This window comes from Acanthochromis polyacanthus, chromosome 11 (assembly GCF_021347895.1).
Source record: "Acanthochromis polyacanthus isolate Apoly-LR-REF ecotype Palm Island chromosome 11, KAUST_Apoly_ChrSc, whole genome shotgun sequence".
Taxonomy (NCBI): domain Eukaryota; kingdom Metazoa; phylum Chordata; class Actinopteri; family Pomacentridae; genus Acanthochromis; species Acanthochromis polyacanthus.
In genome coordinates, this window is record NC_067123.1 from 6176473 (window position 1) to 6191428 (window position 14956).

The following is a 14956-nucleotide window of genomic DNA, read 5'->3' on the forward strand; positions in this document are numbered from 1 at the left end:
AAAGTGAATTAAAGTTGCTGTACATTAGATAAAGTTGCTCTAAATGAGTGAAAGTTGCTGATTATCAGTTAGAGACATTCCTAAATGGCCCCAGACTTCTGAACGGTGCGGCATCTCCACGACAGATGTTTTCTTTTTTATTAACAGAACCTTCTTGTCTGGTTGCAGAAAAATCCAACTTCAAAATGTTTTTTTCAGTTTCATTCATTTCTCACTTCCAACATGCAGGAAACAAAAATGAACCAACTCTGCCATCTAGTGGCCACAAGAAGAACAAACAAACCTCTTTAGAGTGTGCAACAAACATTTAATGTAAAGTAATGACAGCTTGCATCAGTAAGCCTGGATAAATAAGTTAAAAATCTAAGGATCAGTTTTTAACAGCTTACGATGTCGTCAGTGATTCCTCGAGTTGTTTCGTCGAGCGCTGCTGCAGCTCTCAGATGGCGTTTATTTTAAAACTAGGAGTTTATGATGATGTGGGATAAATTGATGAATCCATAAATGCAGTAAAAAGCCTAAATAATATCCCAGGAGTCGTCTGCATCCCGTCAGTAGAAGCCAGAGTCCTGAGCAGCCCAGTTTGGAGTCTGAGATAAATAAAAAGAAAACAACAGCAAAGAGAAAAAAAAATACTGAAGCGATTTGTTCCAAATTAGAAATCCTCAAACTGAAAACATCTGCCAGCTGCTCTCAGAAAAAAAAACAGGCTCTGATAAAATTATGAACGCTCAATTTCACATTTTTTGCTTTTTAAATGATTAAAATCATATTAGTCTTTGTGTGCAAATAAACTCATTAAGCACAAAAAACTCCAAACAAGATGATTCTGTTCTGGGTAGGGCTCCAAAAAATGCATAAAACTAAATAAAAATGTAAATGGAGAAGAAAATTGTGGCCATAAATACACTAAATTTAGGTGAAAGATAAGAAATGATCCAAAATGTTGGTTTTTCCTGCACATATGTCGATGGTCTGTAACTGCAAACGTAAACATTTATCACAGCAAAATGTTTAATTTGAACCAATATCAAGAACTGACCGTTTTTGAAGATTCTTCCAACAAAAAACAGAAGAAAAAAGGTTCGGTTTTATGTAGCTTGCTTTGAATTTAACCACTTTAGCCTTTTAAACTCGTCTCACAAGGACAGAGACAGACAGACGAGAGGCCAGAGACTTTATAAAAGGTGAGACTCAACACTTCAAGAATCCTTGAATAAAAATCTATGGAGTCATTTTACATGGACCAAAGAACGCTGGTGGTACGACCTTAAAAATGCTCTGCTTTGTCACTGCTGAAGGTGGCGTCGTGTCAAAACAGTTTTCAAACCAGATTTCAGGGAAAAGTCACCAAGTTTTTCTTCCATAAGATCTGACCACTGGGTCAACACATGCAGCTTTTACGTCTTGAACTGACAGTTTTGGCTCTTTTATTAAGATGGAGGACTGGTCTGCTTAGCCTTAAATACCTAAGAACAGCTGTTGGAAGTTGTCCTTTTGAATGGTAAATTCAAAGCAAGGCAGTTTGAGGTTTTTCTGCTGGTCTTCAATAAAATAAGTCATTAAAAGTGATCAATATTTAGCAATGTCACTAGAAATTAAACATTTCATCATGATGAGACTTTTCAAAAACGGTGCGCAGCCCAAAGCTAGCTAACAAAGCGTCTATAGCCGGTACATGTTGGTATCGTTTGGCTACCCAACACTGCATCAACATGAACAGCTGTGCTCATCAGTTCTGGCAGAATTAGTAAAATACGTTAGCCTAGCCGCGCTACACCCATGTTCTGAAGGCACAAGGGTCTAGGGAAGCTCGACAGGGAGGGAGGCGGGCTAAAAGGTTGTCTATCAAATCCCTCTGCAGCAATTGGGTAGGTATACAACCAATCAACGCAACGAATAGGCTGACGTAGTTCCTAGAGGATTGTGGCTAAGTCCCGTTAGCTTCCCAACCAGCGGAGCCAACTGGTATATTAAGGATTTGCCATATCCCGTCGGCATAAGTCCAAATACGTCTTTCTTCTCAATGAAACACTTCAGTGCCGTCCTTTGTTTATCTTTCAAGTTGAATTTTAGCTTCAAATCTTTAAGGGCTGTGGCCAAAGCCGAGTCCAAAGATAACTGTTTATTGTGCGCCGGTTGTTTCTGTCAGAATCGTCACGCCTCTGTCGTCACTTCGTTACGCCCGCCTTCTGACTCTACACTTCATGCTGATTGGTCCGGCCAGTTTTAGGAGAATCCAGCCTTGAGCCTTATGGAGGGTAACTAGACCCACCCTGGCAGAGAATTAAATTCATTGCCGTGGGTTGTCTAGCGCGGCTAGGCTAAAAATACGTAACATTCTTTAATGAATATATGAATGATCAGAGCGAATACAACTGTGTGACAATAAACAACTTTAACCCTCAATCAAAGAAAAATCTTCCACGATCTAATGTATTTTCTTAAAAAAAAAAGAACAATATTCCACATATTCTGCCAGGGTATGCAAACTTATGAGCACAGCTGCAGCCTTTAAGACAAGATAAACTTTATTAATATTACTGAGGACATTTACCATTTAGTTCTATTCTGCATAAAATGATGAGAGAAAAATGTCACAGCTGGACTAACCGTCACTATGGTGACCAGTAGTGACAGTTTTTAGCCGAACAACCAAAAAGAAACCCATAAAACAAGAGACAGAAGTCTTGCATTAATGTATTTGTCCCTGAATAACAAACAGACTAAAAAGGTGAACCGTTAACCTTCCTCTACAAAGTTCAGCCCTCTGTTTACCTCGTTCCTGTTGCTATGGGCGACCCTCTTCTCAATGTTCATCGCCAGCATCTGGCTGCGGAACGACAGGCTCTTGGTTTTCTCGATCACCTGCTGGTACGGCGACACGGCGTTGTTTCCCATCACGACGTGACCCTGGAAAAAACAAAGTCACACAATTAAAACGTTTCCCTGCACCGCCTGTTTGATCCAGACAGGTCCTCTGTGATGCTTCCTGCTAATACAGTCACTGACCTGTTCCTGCTCAAATTAGCAGTCAGAGCTTTTTAAAATAAAAAAAATAAAAAAAGGCTCAGCTCACGTTGAAACTCACCAGTTTGGAGACGCTCACATGGATTCTGCAGTTATTTAATGAATTCAGAGGCAACAAACTAAACTTCAGCTCCTGTTAATGTTTTGTTAAAATCTAATTACTGGTTGGTCTCAATGAACTGTTTTTAATGCAGGTAAAGTTTATTTTATGGTTGTTTCATTTTGATAAAGATGTGAATTTGTAGCACAAAGTAAATCAGAAAGAGATTTAGTGACTTTTAGCAGCTTTTTACTCTTTAAAGTGATGTTTTTGGGTTGGTATTGGAGCTGAAATGTTGGAAAAGTCATTTCCAAAACTTGAAGCAGATTTGTTTAAAGTAACACAGAAACATTAGTGAGGTCTAAAATAGTCAAATTAGCATCAAAAATCAAATTGGGTTAAATGTCGTCATCAACAGCTTAAAACTCTTCCTGCAGGCAAACATAACAAACCTCCACTGTTCACTTTCTACGAGGTCACACAACTGGAATCTGTCACCGTTTTGGTGCACTAAGTTAACATTAGCATGAAATCTGTCTGATTCTGCACCACAAAGGCCGAAAAAGTTCTAAACCTCCTTAAAGACGCTCACATGGATCCTGCAGGTATTTAATAAATTCAGAGGAAACAGTCTGAAATAACTGGAAGCAACAAACTAAACTTCAGCTCCTGTTAGTATTTTGTCAAAACCCAAATTCTGGGTTGGTCAGCACAGTTAAAGTTTATTTTTACTGACATTTCAGTTCGATTGAAATGCAGATAGTAGCACAAAGTGAATAAGAAATACATTTAACGAATTTTAGCAATCACTTTTTGTGATGTTTGTGGGCCGATATTGGAGCAGAAACACAGATAAAGTCTTCTGTAAATCACTAAACACAACTCTACGCAGGCTTGTGTCATATAAGAACTTAAAAAAAAATGTTCGTCAGGAGTAAAGAAAAAACAAAAAACTGCTGTGTGGGATAGGGCTGGACCCGAATATCCCGAATATCTGAATATTCGTTCACTACGGCGGTATCCGGATATTGATTTTGGTATCCAAATGTTCGCCACTGTTTGGGAATTTGGCAAAATTTGGACCCGGGAGACCAAACGAACGGATCCGAAAATACGGGTCACAAGCTCCCCTTGTGACTTGTCTTTAATAGACCCCGAATATTCGGAGGCCAGAAACCACGATTTGGGCCAGCCCCAGTGTGGGACTGGATGGTCAAACTGAGAAAAGAAAAATCTGATTAGTTCAACTCAAAAATGGAGAGCTAGCATCACTTTTCTGCCCTCTTTATGTCCTCATCAGGCAGCGGTTTCTTCTTTAATGCCGCCATAAACAGTGTATAATTCCTCATACAGACAAACCTAACAAACCTCCATTGTTCCATTTCTTACGAGGTCAAAGAACTGGAATCTGTCACCGTTTTGGTGCACTTCAGTTATCGTTATAATCAAAGCTGTCTGATTCTGCCCCACAGTGGAAACAGAAAGGATGGAGCTGCAGTTATCTAATGAATTCAGAGGACATAGTTGTTGACAACTTCAGCTCCTGTTAATGTTCAGTCAAACCTCAAATTATTGATTGGTCTCAATAAACTGTTGTCAATGCAGGTGAAGTTTATTTTTATTGACATTTCAGTCTTCCATAAATGTGAAATTGTAGCACAAAGTAAATAAGAAAAAGATTTAACATCTTATGGCAACTTTTTGTCTTTGATATGATGCTTTTGGGACGACACTGGAGCTGAAATGTGGATAAAATCTTCTGTAAATCATTTCCCAAGACTTGAAGCAGACTTGTTTTGAGTTTAAAGTGATAAAGAAATGTTAGCAGCGTCCAAACTAGTGGATTCTGTTCAATCCTGACAGGTCCTCTGTTCTATTTTCAGTTAATAAATTCACTGACCTCCGCTGTGTTCCTGCTCAAATTAGCGTTTACCAAACAGGCTGAGTGTGGATCACGGCTGAAACTCACCAGCTTGGAGTCGATCTTGGCGTCGAGTCTGGCGTTACGGATGAGGTTGACGATCCACCTCTCCGCCTCCTCGGGAGTCATGTTGAGCTTGTCTGCCAGCATGCTGCGTGGAGAGAGCGAGGCAGTAGCAGGGGGCATTTTGGTCAAGTAAACATCCTTCAGGGGGAATCCGAACACTTCAAAGTTCGCTTTTTTTACACATCGGTGAATATTCTTCAAAAAACTGGGACACGAGGAACATCTAAAACACGCGAGCTCTGCAGTAAAAGAGCCTCAGAGTACGATTCAACCGGGTTCAGAAGTCAAAAACAGCTTTGATTTGTTCTAAAAGCAGCTGAAATTGTAAAAACAAAGACACTGCTCGGTGTTTTTTATCCGCTTCAAAGACGACGTACCTGATGCTGATGCACTGATGGATCCGACAAAAGGTCTCGAAGATGAAGAGACGAGCGTTTTCAATGAAGTCCTCGAGACAAGCGACTAAAAAGAAGTCATTCACAAGTACCTGAAGACAAAAAAAACACATTTTACAATAAGTAAAGATCACTCAGAAGCAGCATATTCAGAAAAGACGAGAAGAATCAGCACTAAACGTTCTTAAAATGAGCAACATGTTTTCTCTCTTCCAAATATGAGGCATGCTTCCAGTAAACAGTGAGTTCACAGCAATTTAGCACGTTTTTGCATGAGAAATGTGTTTTTCTATGCAGATGAACTCTAATAAAGTACCAAAACTACAAACAAGGGCATTTCTGTTACAGTTAGAGTTGCTCATAACTTCATAAAATGTAGATTTATATGAAAATCGGTGGTCACAATGATGTTAAACTAAGAGAAAAGAGAGTAAATTATGTAAAAACAGAGTTCTGTATTAGGGCTATACATCACATATAGACAAAATGTTCCTAGAATTAGCAGTGATATGATAGCAAATATGAGGCAAACTTCCAGTAATAAACAGTTAAAAGTAGTTTATATTTTTGCATGAAAAATTATTTATACATAAAATTAAAGAACTATATCACCTTTTCTATGCAGGTGAACTTTAATAAAGTATAAAAAAAACTATAAACATGGAGGTTTCTGTTATAGTTAGAGGTTGGAAATTGCATACAACTTCAGAAAAATGTATATTTATCTGAAGTTCAATGTTTACAATGATGTTAAACTGAGAGGAAAGATGAAAAATGATCTAAAAATGGAGTTCTGTGTTAGGATTATGCATACAGATTACCCAGGAGCCATCATATACAGAAAAGAAAAGAAAATCAGGACTAATTGCTCTTAAAATGAGTGAGTTAAAAGCAGCTCAAGATCATATTTTTGTACTATAAATGATACAAATTTAAAGAAATATGTGTTTTTTTTTCACAGATAAAAACTACAAACAAGGGTCAGTTCTGTTACAGTCAGATATCCAAAATTAAATAAAACTTCATAAATGTATATTTATATGAAGTTCTATGATTACAATGATGTTAAACTGAGAGGAAAGACGGTAAATTATCCAGAAATAGAGTGAAGTATTTGGGCTGTACATGCATGATTATTCATCAGCCATTATATATCAAAAAGACGCAAAAATCAGGACTAATCACGATTAAAATACACGAGTTAAAAGTAGTTTAACATCATATTTTTGCACACAAACGCTTCAAACAAAAAGCATGTTAGCTTTTCTATGCAAATAAACTAATAAAGCACAAAAAAAACTACAAATAATGACGTTTCTGTTGCATTTAGATGTCCAAAATAAAATTCATAAAAATGTATATTTAGATGAAAATCTGTATTTACAAAGTTAAGCTTAAGAGGAAAGATGAAAATTATGTAAAAAAAATAGAGTTCTGCATTATGGTTATACACAAGGATTATTCACAAGCCATCATGTTATGAAAAAGACAAAAAAAATCAGGACTAAATGTTCCTAGAATTACTGTATTCTTCCAAATATGAGGCATATATTCTCGTAAATGCAGTTAGCTAACAGTAGTTTACATCATATTTTTGCATGATAAATGAAAATCCTGCTGGCTTTTTCTATGCAGATAAACTCTAATAAAGTACAAAAAACTACAAACAATGATGTGTCTGTTGTTGTTAGATGTTCAAAATTGTATACAACTTAAAAAAAATAAGTACATTTATATGAAAATCAGCGCTTACAAAGTTAAACTGAGGAGGAAAAGTAAAACAGAGTTCTGTATGAGGCTGACACATCACAAACAGACCAAATGTTCCTGGAATCAGACATCACTGCTCCAAATATGAGCCACATTTTCCAGCAAACAAAGTATTCTCTTCAAAATCTATGTAAAGAAAAGAGATGGTTAGAATTTCCATCCATAGCCGCCATGTTTTACTGAACATACATCTGACTACATAACAGCAGCACACGACAACCACGCATGCAGTGCAGGCTGCTGTTTGCTGTGGTCTGGTTGTTTTACTTCACTGTTCTACCAGAACTTTCCACTGCTGGCTGATCCACCCATAGCATGAAAAGAGACGTTTGAGTCGCCTCAAAGCTCCACAAAGGAGAATAAACATCAGTGAGTGGGATTCAGAAGGTAAATGTTCTGTCATTATGTCACAGGCAGCTTCTGTTGTGTAAAAAATCCACTTATTGACCGATTTGCTGCGGTAAAAACACTTAACGCTCAAGCAAAATGTCCAGCTCTTTCAGATTCTATGATAAAGATAAGCCAAATGCAAAATAGTTTTATATTTAAGGAGCATGGTTGTTATGTTAGGATGCTCCAAACCACAAGTCGCCCCTGTGGAACAGTTTACAGGGCTGTTTCAGAAAGGTGTAGGTAAGAAAAAATACTGTGTGGGGCTAAATAAATACCACATGGTAAACTAGGAGAAGACAAATGCTGATTGGTTGAACTCAAAAAGGAATAAGCGCCATTTTTTGGCCTTCTTGAGCTGCTCTTTGGATGTTAAATTTATTGTATGGGCTAACATAACAAATCTTCTAGTCCCTACGAGGTCAAAGAACTGGAATTTGTCACCGTTTAAGTTAACATTTTAGTTAAAACTCTCTGATTCTGCACCACAGAGGAAATAGAAAAGCTGAAAAGTCCTAAACCTCCTTAAAAACGCTCACATGGATCCTGCAGGTCAAAATCCAAATTATGATTGGTCTCAAACTGTTTTCATCTCAATTAAAGTTTATTTTTATGGCCATTTTAGTTTGTTAGAGATGCAAAATTGTAGCCCACAGTGAGTGAGAAAGAGAATTAGTGACTTTTTTGTCTTTGTTGTGATGTTTTTGGGCCAATAATGGAGCTGAAATGTGGATGAAGTCTTCTGTGAATCACTTTACAAAACTTGAAGCAGACTTGTGTTGTGTGTAAAGTGATACAGAAATGTTAGTAGGGTCCAAACTAGTAAAATTACCATCAAAAAACAAAAATGTAATTCAGTTTAAAGTCGTCATCAACAGTGTAAAATTGCTCCTACAGGCAAACATACCAAACCTCCATTGTTCCACTTCCTCTGAGGTCCAACACCTGGAATTTGTCCCTGTTTTGGTCTTAAGTTAACGTTATAATCAAAGTTGTCTGATTCTGCACCACAAAAGGCTGAAACTGCCAATCAAGGCACAAAAAGTTCGAAACTCACGACTTTTACTCGAAAACAAACCACAAACAACAAAACAAACCCTCTGTGCGATGATGTCCATGCAGTAATTAAGACATGTTGTGGGTCTCTGGAGGACAATTTTGAAGAAACAAGTAACTTTAAAGGCCCCTGAGCGATAAAACCCTGCAGGATCCGAGACAACAGACCGACTTAATGAACTTTCTTCACTCGTCCGTCATCGTGCTCACACTCCGTATCTGACAGCGCAGTTGAGGACTTTGCAGGCGCTGCATAATTTATACAAGAGGGGTTAAAAGCCAATTGATGAGAGTGCTTGGAGAGCGCGCAAAGTGGTCCCAGAGCACGACTGCAAAACCGAACTGGAGGGTTTCTGAAGAGGAGCCGACCGAGTCCCAAATCTGACAGCTGTTCCGCTTTGAAAATCAAACTGAATAAAAGCAAGAGCCGGCAAATCAGGGCAGACATGGATTTGCTGGTGGCTGAATGGCTGCAAAGTTAAATGCCTGGGACTCAGCAGATCAGAGAGCCACGGCGGAAGGGGCGCTCCGCATTAGCAGTCAGTCCCAGGAGACGGCTCACTTCTATGGGGGCGATTTAGGCCTGTGGCGCCGTGACAAGCAGACGAAAACTTCCTTACCGACTCGCACTCCCTCAGCTTCTTCTGGGCGCTGTCGAAGTCAAAGTTGACGTAGAGACACTCGACAAACTCCGTGATGGGGTCCTTGTAAGTGTACGACTCCTGCGAGACCAAAAGAAGAAGCTGTGATTCATGATCGAGGCACATTAGATTAAAAAAAAGCCTATTAACTTGTTTTCTTTTGGTCGTACCTGTTGAATGACTTTCACCAAGTCCTTGAGCACTTGCCGACGCTTCCGTACGTCTTTATTGGTGATGACTGCGGTTGTAAGGTATCGCAGGATGTGTGGGCACATTGTCTGGATGGCATTCAGGTACCTGAAAAACACAAATGAAAACTGGGTATCATCCGTGCTTTCATTCCAAGATGTACAACACACTGAATAAGACATTCAGGGGAAGAGAATAGTACAAGAACGAGGCGGCCTTCCAGCTACGGAGGACTTTCAATGGAAGGTTCAATGGATGAAAACGTGAAAAGAAATGAGTTGTGTCATTCAGCCAAGAAAGAATTCAATACAGCCTCTGAATGACAGTAAGACGTTCTTTGTATTGTATTGTGTCGCAGAGATGAGGGCAACTCACTGAGGCTGGTAGAGGAAGAGCTCGATGATGTTGTCCCGGCCTTTGGGATGGTTAAAAAACACAAAGAGGGACCAGTGGATGAGCCAGGTCCTCTGCTGGAGCGACTGGAGAGGAGAGCTCACCGACTGGAAGGAGAGAGGACACGGAACGTAGAACACACAGGAAGGACGAGGGCCGCAGCTATCCATTATTTTAGTAATCGAGTATTCTAACGATTAATCAGATTCCAGGCTTGGCATGCGTGTTAAGAGCATCAAAAGAGGAAGTGAGCCGCTGTGTAACAGAAATAATCGCCCTGGTGGAACACGGGCAGACATCTGTGGTGTGTGTACATGAATAGTACAGTACAAGCGTTTTGTACATATATAGTATAGTACAGGAGTATTCTACTAAAACTGAAGCCATGGTAACCCTGCATGTATTTAACTGATGATGCAGAAATCCCATAAATCTGTTTTCATGTTTGGTCTGTTTAAACTACAGCTGATAGAACACAAATAAGAAAACTGATCAGTTTATTAGTATTGATCGCAGAGAATATTCAATCGGTGACTTTTTACTTTGATTTGGTTCAAATTAAAGTGATTTCCTTCATTATGAGTCAGTGTCAGACCTACATGCACTTTAACACAATGTCATGTTTGAATAAATGAAGTCTGATAGTTTTATTGTGCAGCTGTCTGTTATCAGTAATCAGCGGCATTGATCTGTAAAATAAATACATTAACACACACTCAACAGTTTTCTACCAGCTTTCCTGTCTTATGTCATTTTCAGTAGCAGCTTTTTATCATCATATGTGTTTATATCCTTCATTGTTCTCCACTAAAACAACCTGTTAGCGATTGGTTCATTTTGTGCAGAAAACGAGTCAAATGTTCGTTAAAGTCTTCTGTTTGTGTGACGAGTTTGAAGCAGAAAGTCTGATTTAACAAAGAGAGTAGAAAACCAGCTTCATACCCGTTAACTCTGACTGAAGGTTTAGTTTTTGTCGACTCGCACAAAGAAAGTCTGACTGGTAAACTGTCCTCATAGTGATCTGATAAACGCCGCAAACACTAGAAAACCTGCACCGGTTAAAATAACAGCGCCCCGTCAAAATTTAAACTCCCCTAATAATTTATTGGTTATAGGACCATATAGGATAAAGTCCAGTTAGTGACCTGGGGTTTAGTATGTAGAGGATTAAACGAAGACTTAGCAGGTTTGTTTTCTTACGTTGTTGTCGATGGTCTCCCTCAGACGGGTCAGATCCTCCATGGCTGCTTCCCAGTTCTGCATCAGGATCTCAGAAGCCAGTTTTCCCCACAGAGAGCTCAAAGCATTTCTGTCTGTTGAAGGAACCTGAGAGGACGGCAACAATCTCAATGCGTCACAATCAAAACAGATCTTTCACTGGTTACGTATAAATGTATGGTTACTTACCAACACACGGAAGAAGTAGAGGTACTCTGCAGCACCGGAGTAGTTACCGCACTCATACTGGAACTTGGCGTACCTGTACAGAGTGTCCAGGTATTCTTGACGAAACTACAGAGTAAAAACACAGATCATCTGTACTTAAACCACACTGAAAAAGGTTCTACATCAAAATGTTACAATGTTTGACTTCCCCTGAGAGGTTTTCCATTAATGTCTCCGATTTAACTGGTAAAAAAGGACATCATTAAAAGGAAAATTATTAAGGTTATAATGAAATGTTATTTAAAGTCTACAGCCCTGAAACACACTCACAGTAATTCTGTGTTTTTCAAACTGCCAGTGCTTTTGCTTTTTTTCTCTTCACAAAGAAAGCTAATTGGGAGAGGCTGCGAGCCATGAGACTGATTGAGAATGAGCCAGCATCTTTTAGACAAAACAAAGCTAACGAGTCCCTTCTGTTGACACATAATGTGGACAATGTTGTTTTATACAGACTAATCAGTGATAAGAAGAAGCGTAATTTAACTGTGTGTTAGCTGCACGACGTAAAACGAAGTAAACATCAACCAAAAAGTTACGAGCAGTTTCTCCGATTGTCGAGTAATGAGCACATCGGTGGGTGTTTTTGGATGTTTTAAGATTCACAGGATTTGGATACCAGTCCTGCTGGCTCACTGTGGCAGCTGGTTGTTATGGAAACAAAAGCATGACACACTTTGAGCTAAAAATTCAAAGATCTTTCACATAATAAGAGACATACAGCACTAATATTTAAAAACTTACGTTGTGTTTTTCTGACAGATAGTCGAAGAGCATCCTCCCATCCCTGAGAAAAAGGAAAGATCAATACATGTCAAGCAGCCACATGATTCTTTTATAGTCCACAGAAATAGTTTCATAAGCACCAGAAGGACAGAAAAGAATGACAAATGCATCTGAAAGGGAGGCCAGTCTTTCACAAGCTTGTCTGACCTCGTGGATTGCATCTGCCGAGTGGTTTCTGGGTCTTCAAACATCTTGACAATCGGCTCCGTCTCTGACTGGAGCTGCTTCAGTTGGGCCACAACGGTACTTCTCTTCTCCCTCAAGGCTGCAGCAGAACATTAGTTCTTATTAAACAGGCTAAAGCTCAAGTTCAGTAAGCCGGTAACACCAGCACTTTGATATTTACTCTGAAGTAACAGCAGCTGACAGCAAAGTATACATAAAATATTTTCTCACAGACGTCTCTCAGATGTTTTTTTGTAAAGCAATCAAGTACTTTTCAGATGATGTTATGTGATCTCCTTGATCTAAACTATTACAGTGGTTGGCTATTGTTTGAAAATCACAGGAAGTGAAGCGACATGACAGAAGGTTGATTATTTTTCCTCTTTGCCTTCCTTGATGTGACCTAATATATGATTGAAATCTGCTTCCACTTACAACACAAGTTACAAAACTGGTTAAAGCACCCAATGAATAATTATAATTAAAATAAGGAGCTTCTACACACTCTACACCTGCACTAACGTTGACACTGAAAATAATATTTCTAACAGTTTTTGTTTTTTAAGCTCCAGACATTTGATAGCTTCACAGTTCCAAAAACGGTGGTGGCAGCAGAGTCCGATGGTTTAGTGCAAAAGTTTCCAGATATTCAAGGCTTCAAAAGAATGATAGCACTTCAAATAATCATAGAATAAAAAGATGGTTTGTAAACTGCATGGAGTTTTGATGATGGACCACAGCAGCACACAAACAACACACAAACAAAACAGAAAATGCAGGAGCTATTCAGCACAGTCACTTCACATAAACTCATATATACTATCATTTATTAAAGGTCAAGTTCCCCAAATGTTCTAGTTTCTTTTTTGTTCCTGTTGTCAGACGACAGAACAAGCAAGAAATAGTTACTGAGACATAGCTCATTAGAGCTACATGTTAACCAGCAGTTACACCTAAAATCCTGATTTTCTAAGCATGACATTGTCTGAAACTGATAAATGTACAGTTACTACCAAAGTGAGAGACAGACTACACAAAAGTTGAAAAGATGTTGCTATAGCCGGTCTGTTCTTGTAAAATATCCATGCTGTGTAATATAAAAACAAACGTTTTCACTTTTTTAAAAAGAAGTTTAAGCACAAAACTAAATGCTTGTGTGATACAGCTGCATTTAATTTATCAGAATAAGCTGATAAATGTGGGTGTTCTTACAGTGTGGAATTTCCTTGTCCGGGTACAGGTTTTTGTACACATCCATGGCGAAATCCACCATGTTTGTGTCGCTGAGGAGGTCCAGCTTCCCCTGGAGGAGTTCCTTCTCATTGTAGATCTGCGACACCACACACAGCATATATGTCATTAGTTATCCTTGACTTTAAAATGGTCAAATAACTGCACATAAACTACTGAGTAACGTTGAGAGCAGTGCAATAGATAAATAATGCTGCTCGTCACATCAGGAAGTTGTATCTGCTGCTGTTAATCCTGCGCGGTGGCTACAGCTGCTAAACTACATGCTAACACGCTCGGTGGCGCTGACAACACGTTAGTTAGCTAATCCTTAAAACTACACACGTATACATGATTCATTCACTGTTACTACAATTGACGTTACAGCAACTCCCCAGTTATATAAAAATATATATAAAATAAACACGTAGGTAGTGAATTACTAGCTAGCATCAGCTGCTAGTTTACGGGCTACTAACGTGACTGCTAGCCGGTTAGCCTGCTGGGAAGCGTCGGGGCACACTACCACGTGTGGACGGTAAAAAAAAAAAAAAAACGGCTAATAAACAGCTAGAGCATATTTCGATGCTATGCGACGCAAAAACAAATTTACCTCTTTCACGGACAGGAACTCCAACAAAGGAAAAACCAAATGCCGGTCCAAAAAATGTGCTATTTTGGTGGTGAGATCGTACTCCGCCATCTTGGCTGGCTTCAAACTGAAACTTTATTGATACACAGTAGAGGAGGCGCCAATGACGTATACGTCATTGGGAGGCGCAATCTGGTAACGGCATTACGTCATTTCCCCCCACAGCTTTTCACATTCGTGAAATTCTTTTTTTGTAAAATTTATTTCAATAAATAAATTATATATGCATTTTAAACCTTTTTCAATAACTCAAAGATTTATTTCATGTTACTTAATTTTGTTAGTAGTTGTTAACACTAAATACCATGCAAAGATAAATACGTAAACATATAAATATCCCTATGAACCGAATTAATACTATACTATATTAATACTATTAATACTATATGAACTACTAATTAATACTTTCAATAAGTAATTTCCAAAAGATAATTTGAATTATTTCAGTTAATTTTAATTTCCCAATGCTGCATTTGTTCCATGATTTATTTCACAGCCATATTTATTTATTTCATACAGATAATTATATATTTATGTAGCTATTTATTTATCTAATACTAAAAACTGAAGTCACATTCTGTAGACACAATCTGATGTAAAAAAAAAAATCCCAACAAGTTATTAAACGGTAAATTATGCTACACTAAACCTTTCACTATAAAAATGGGTTTGAAATTTTTTGTTGTCTTTTATTGTCTGCATATTTATTAATACATATTATTTGTTTATTCTGTTTTCTAAATTTAAATGTGCTATATCCATAAAATCCCCTGAAGGTGATTGGCATGA

At 38.4% G+C, this 14956-nt stretch overlaps 1 protein-coding gene across 1 annotated transcript; it reads right to left on the reverse strand.

The window, feature by feature from the left end:
• Positions 1 to 286: 286 nt before the first annotated feature.
• LOC110960910 (eukaryotic translation initiation factor 3 subunit E-B) lies at positions 287 to 14270 on the reverse strand. The gene is made up of 13 exons (XM_051955521.1): positions 14129 to 14270; positions 13498 to 13615; positions 12268 to 12385; positions 12079 to 12121; positions 11299 to 11403; positions 11092 to 11217; positions 9874 to 9998; positions 9480 to 9606; positions 9289 to 9390; positions 5435 to 5544; positions 5040 to 5142; positions 2779 to 2913; positions 287 to 590 (listed from the first exon to the last, which is right to left on the reverse strand). Exons 1-13 carry the CDS (start codon positions 14216 to 14218, stop codon positions 552 to 554), a joined length of 1341 nt encoding a protein of 446 aa, XP_051811481.1. The 5' UTR covers positions 14219 to 14270; the 3' UTR covers positions 287 to 551.
• Between the last annotated feature and the right edge of the window lie 686 nt (positions 14271 to 14956).

Coding starts and splice junctions, on each gene's coding strand:
- LOC110960910 (XM_051955521.1), bottom strand. CDS start 14,218: ATGGCGGAGTACGATCTCACCACCAAAATAGCACATTTTTTGGACCGG. Junction 9,607..9,873: donor CTCTTCCTCTACCAGCCTCA/GTGAGTTGCCCT, acceptor TGTGTTTTTCAG/GTACCTGAATGCCATCCAGA. Junction 591..2,778: donor CCCATAGCAACAGGAACGAG/GTAAACAGAGGG, acceptor TATTTATCTCAG/ACTCCAAACTGGGCTGCTCA.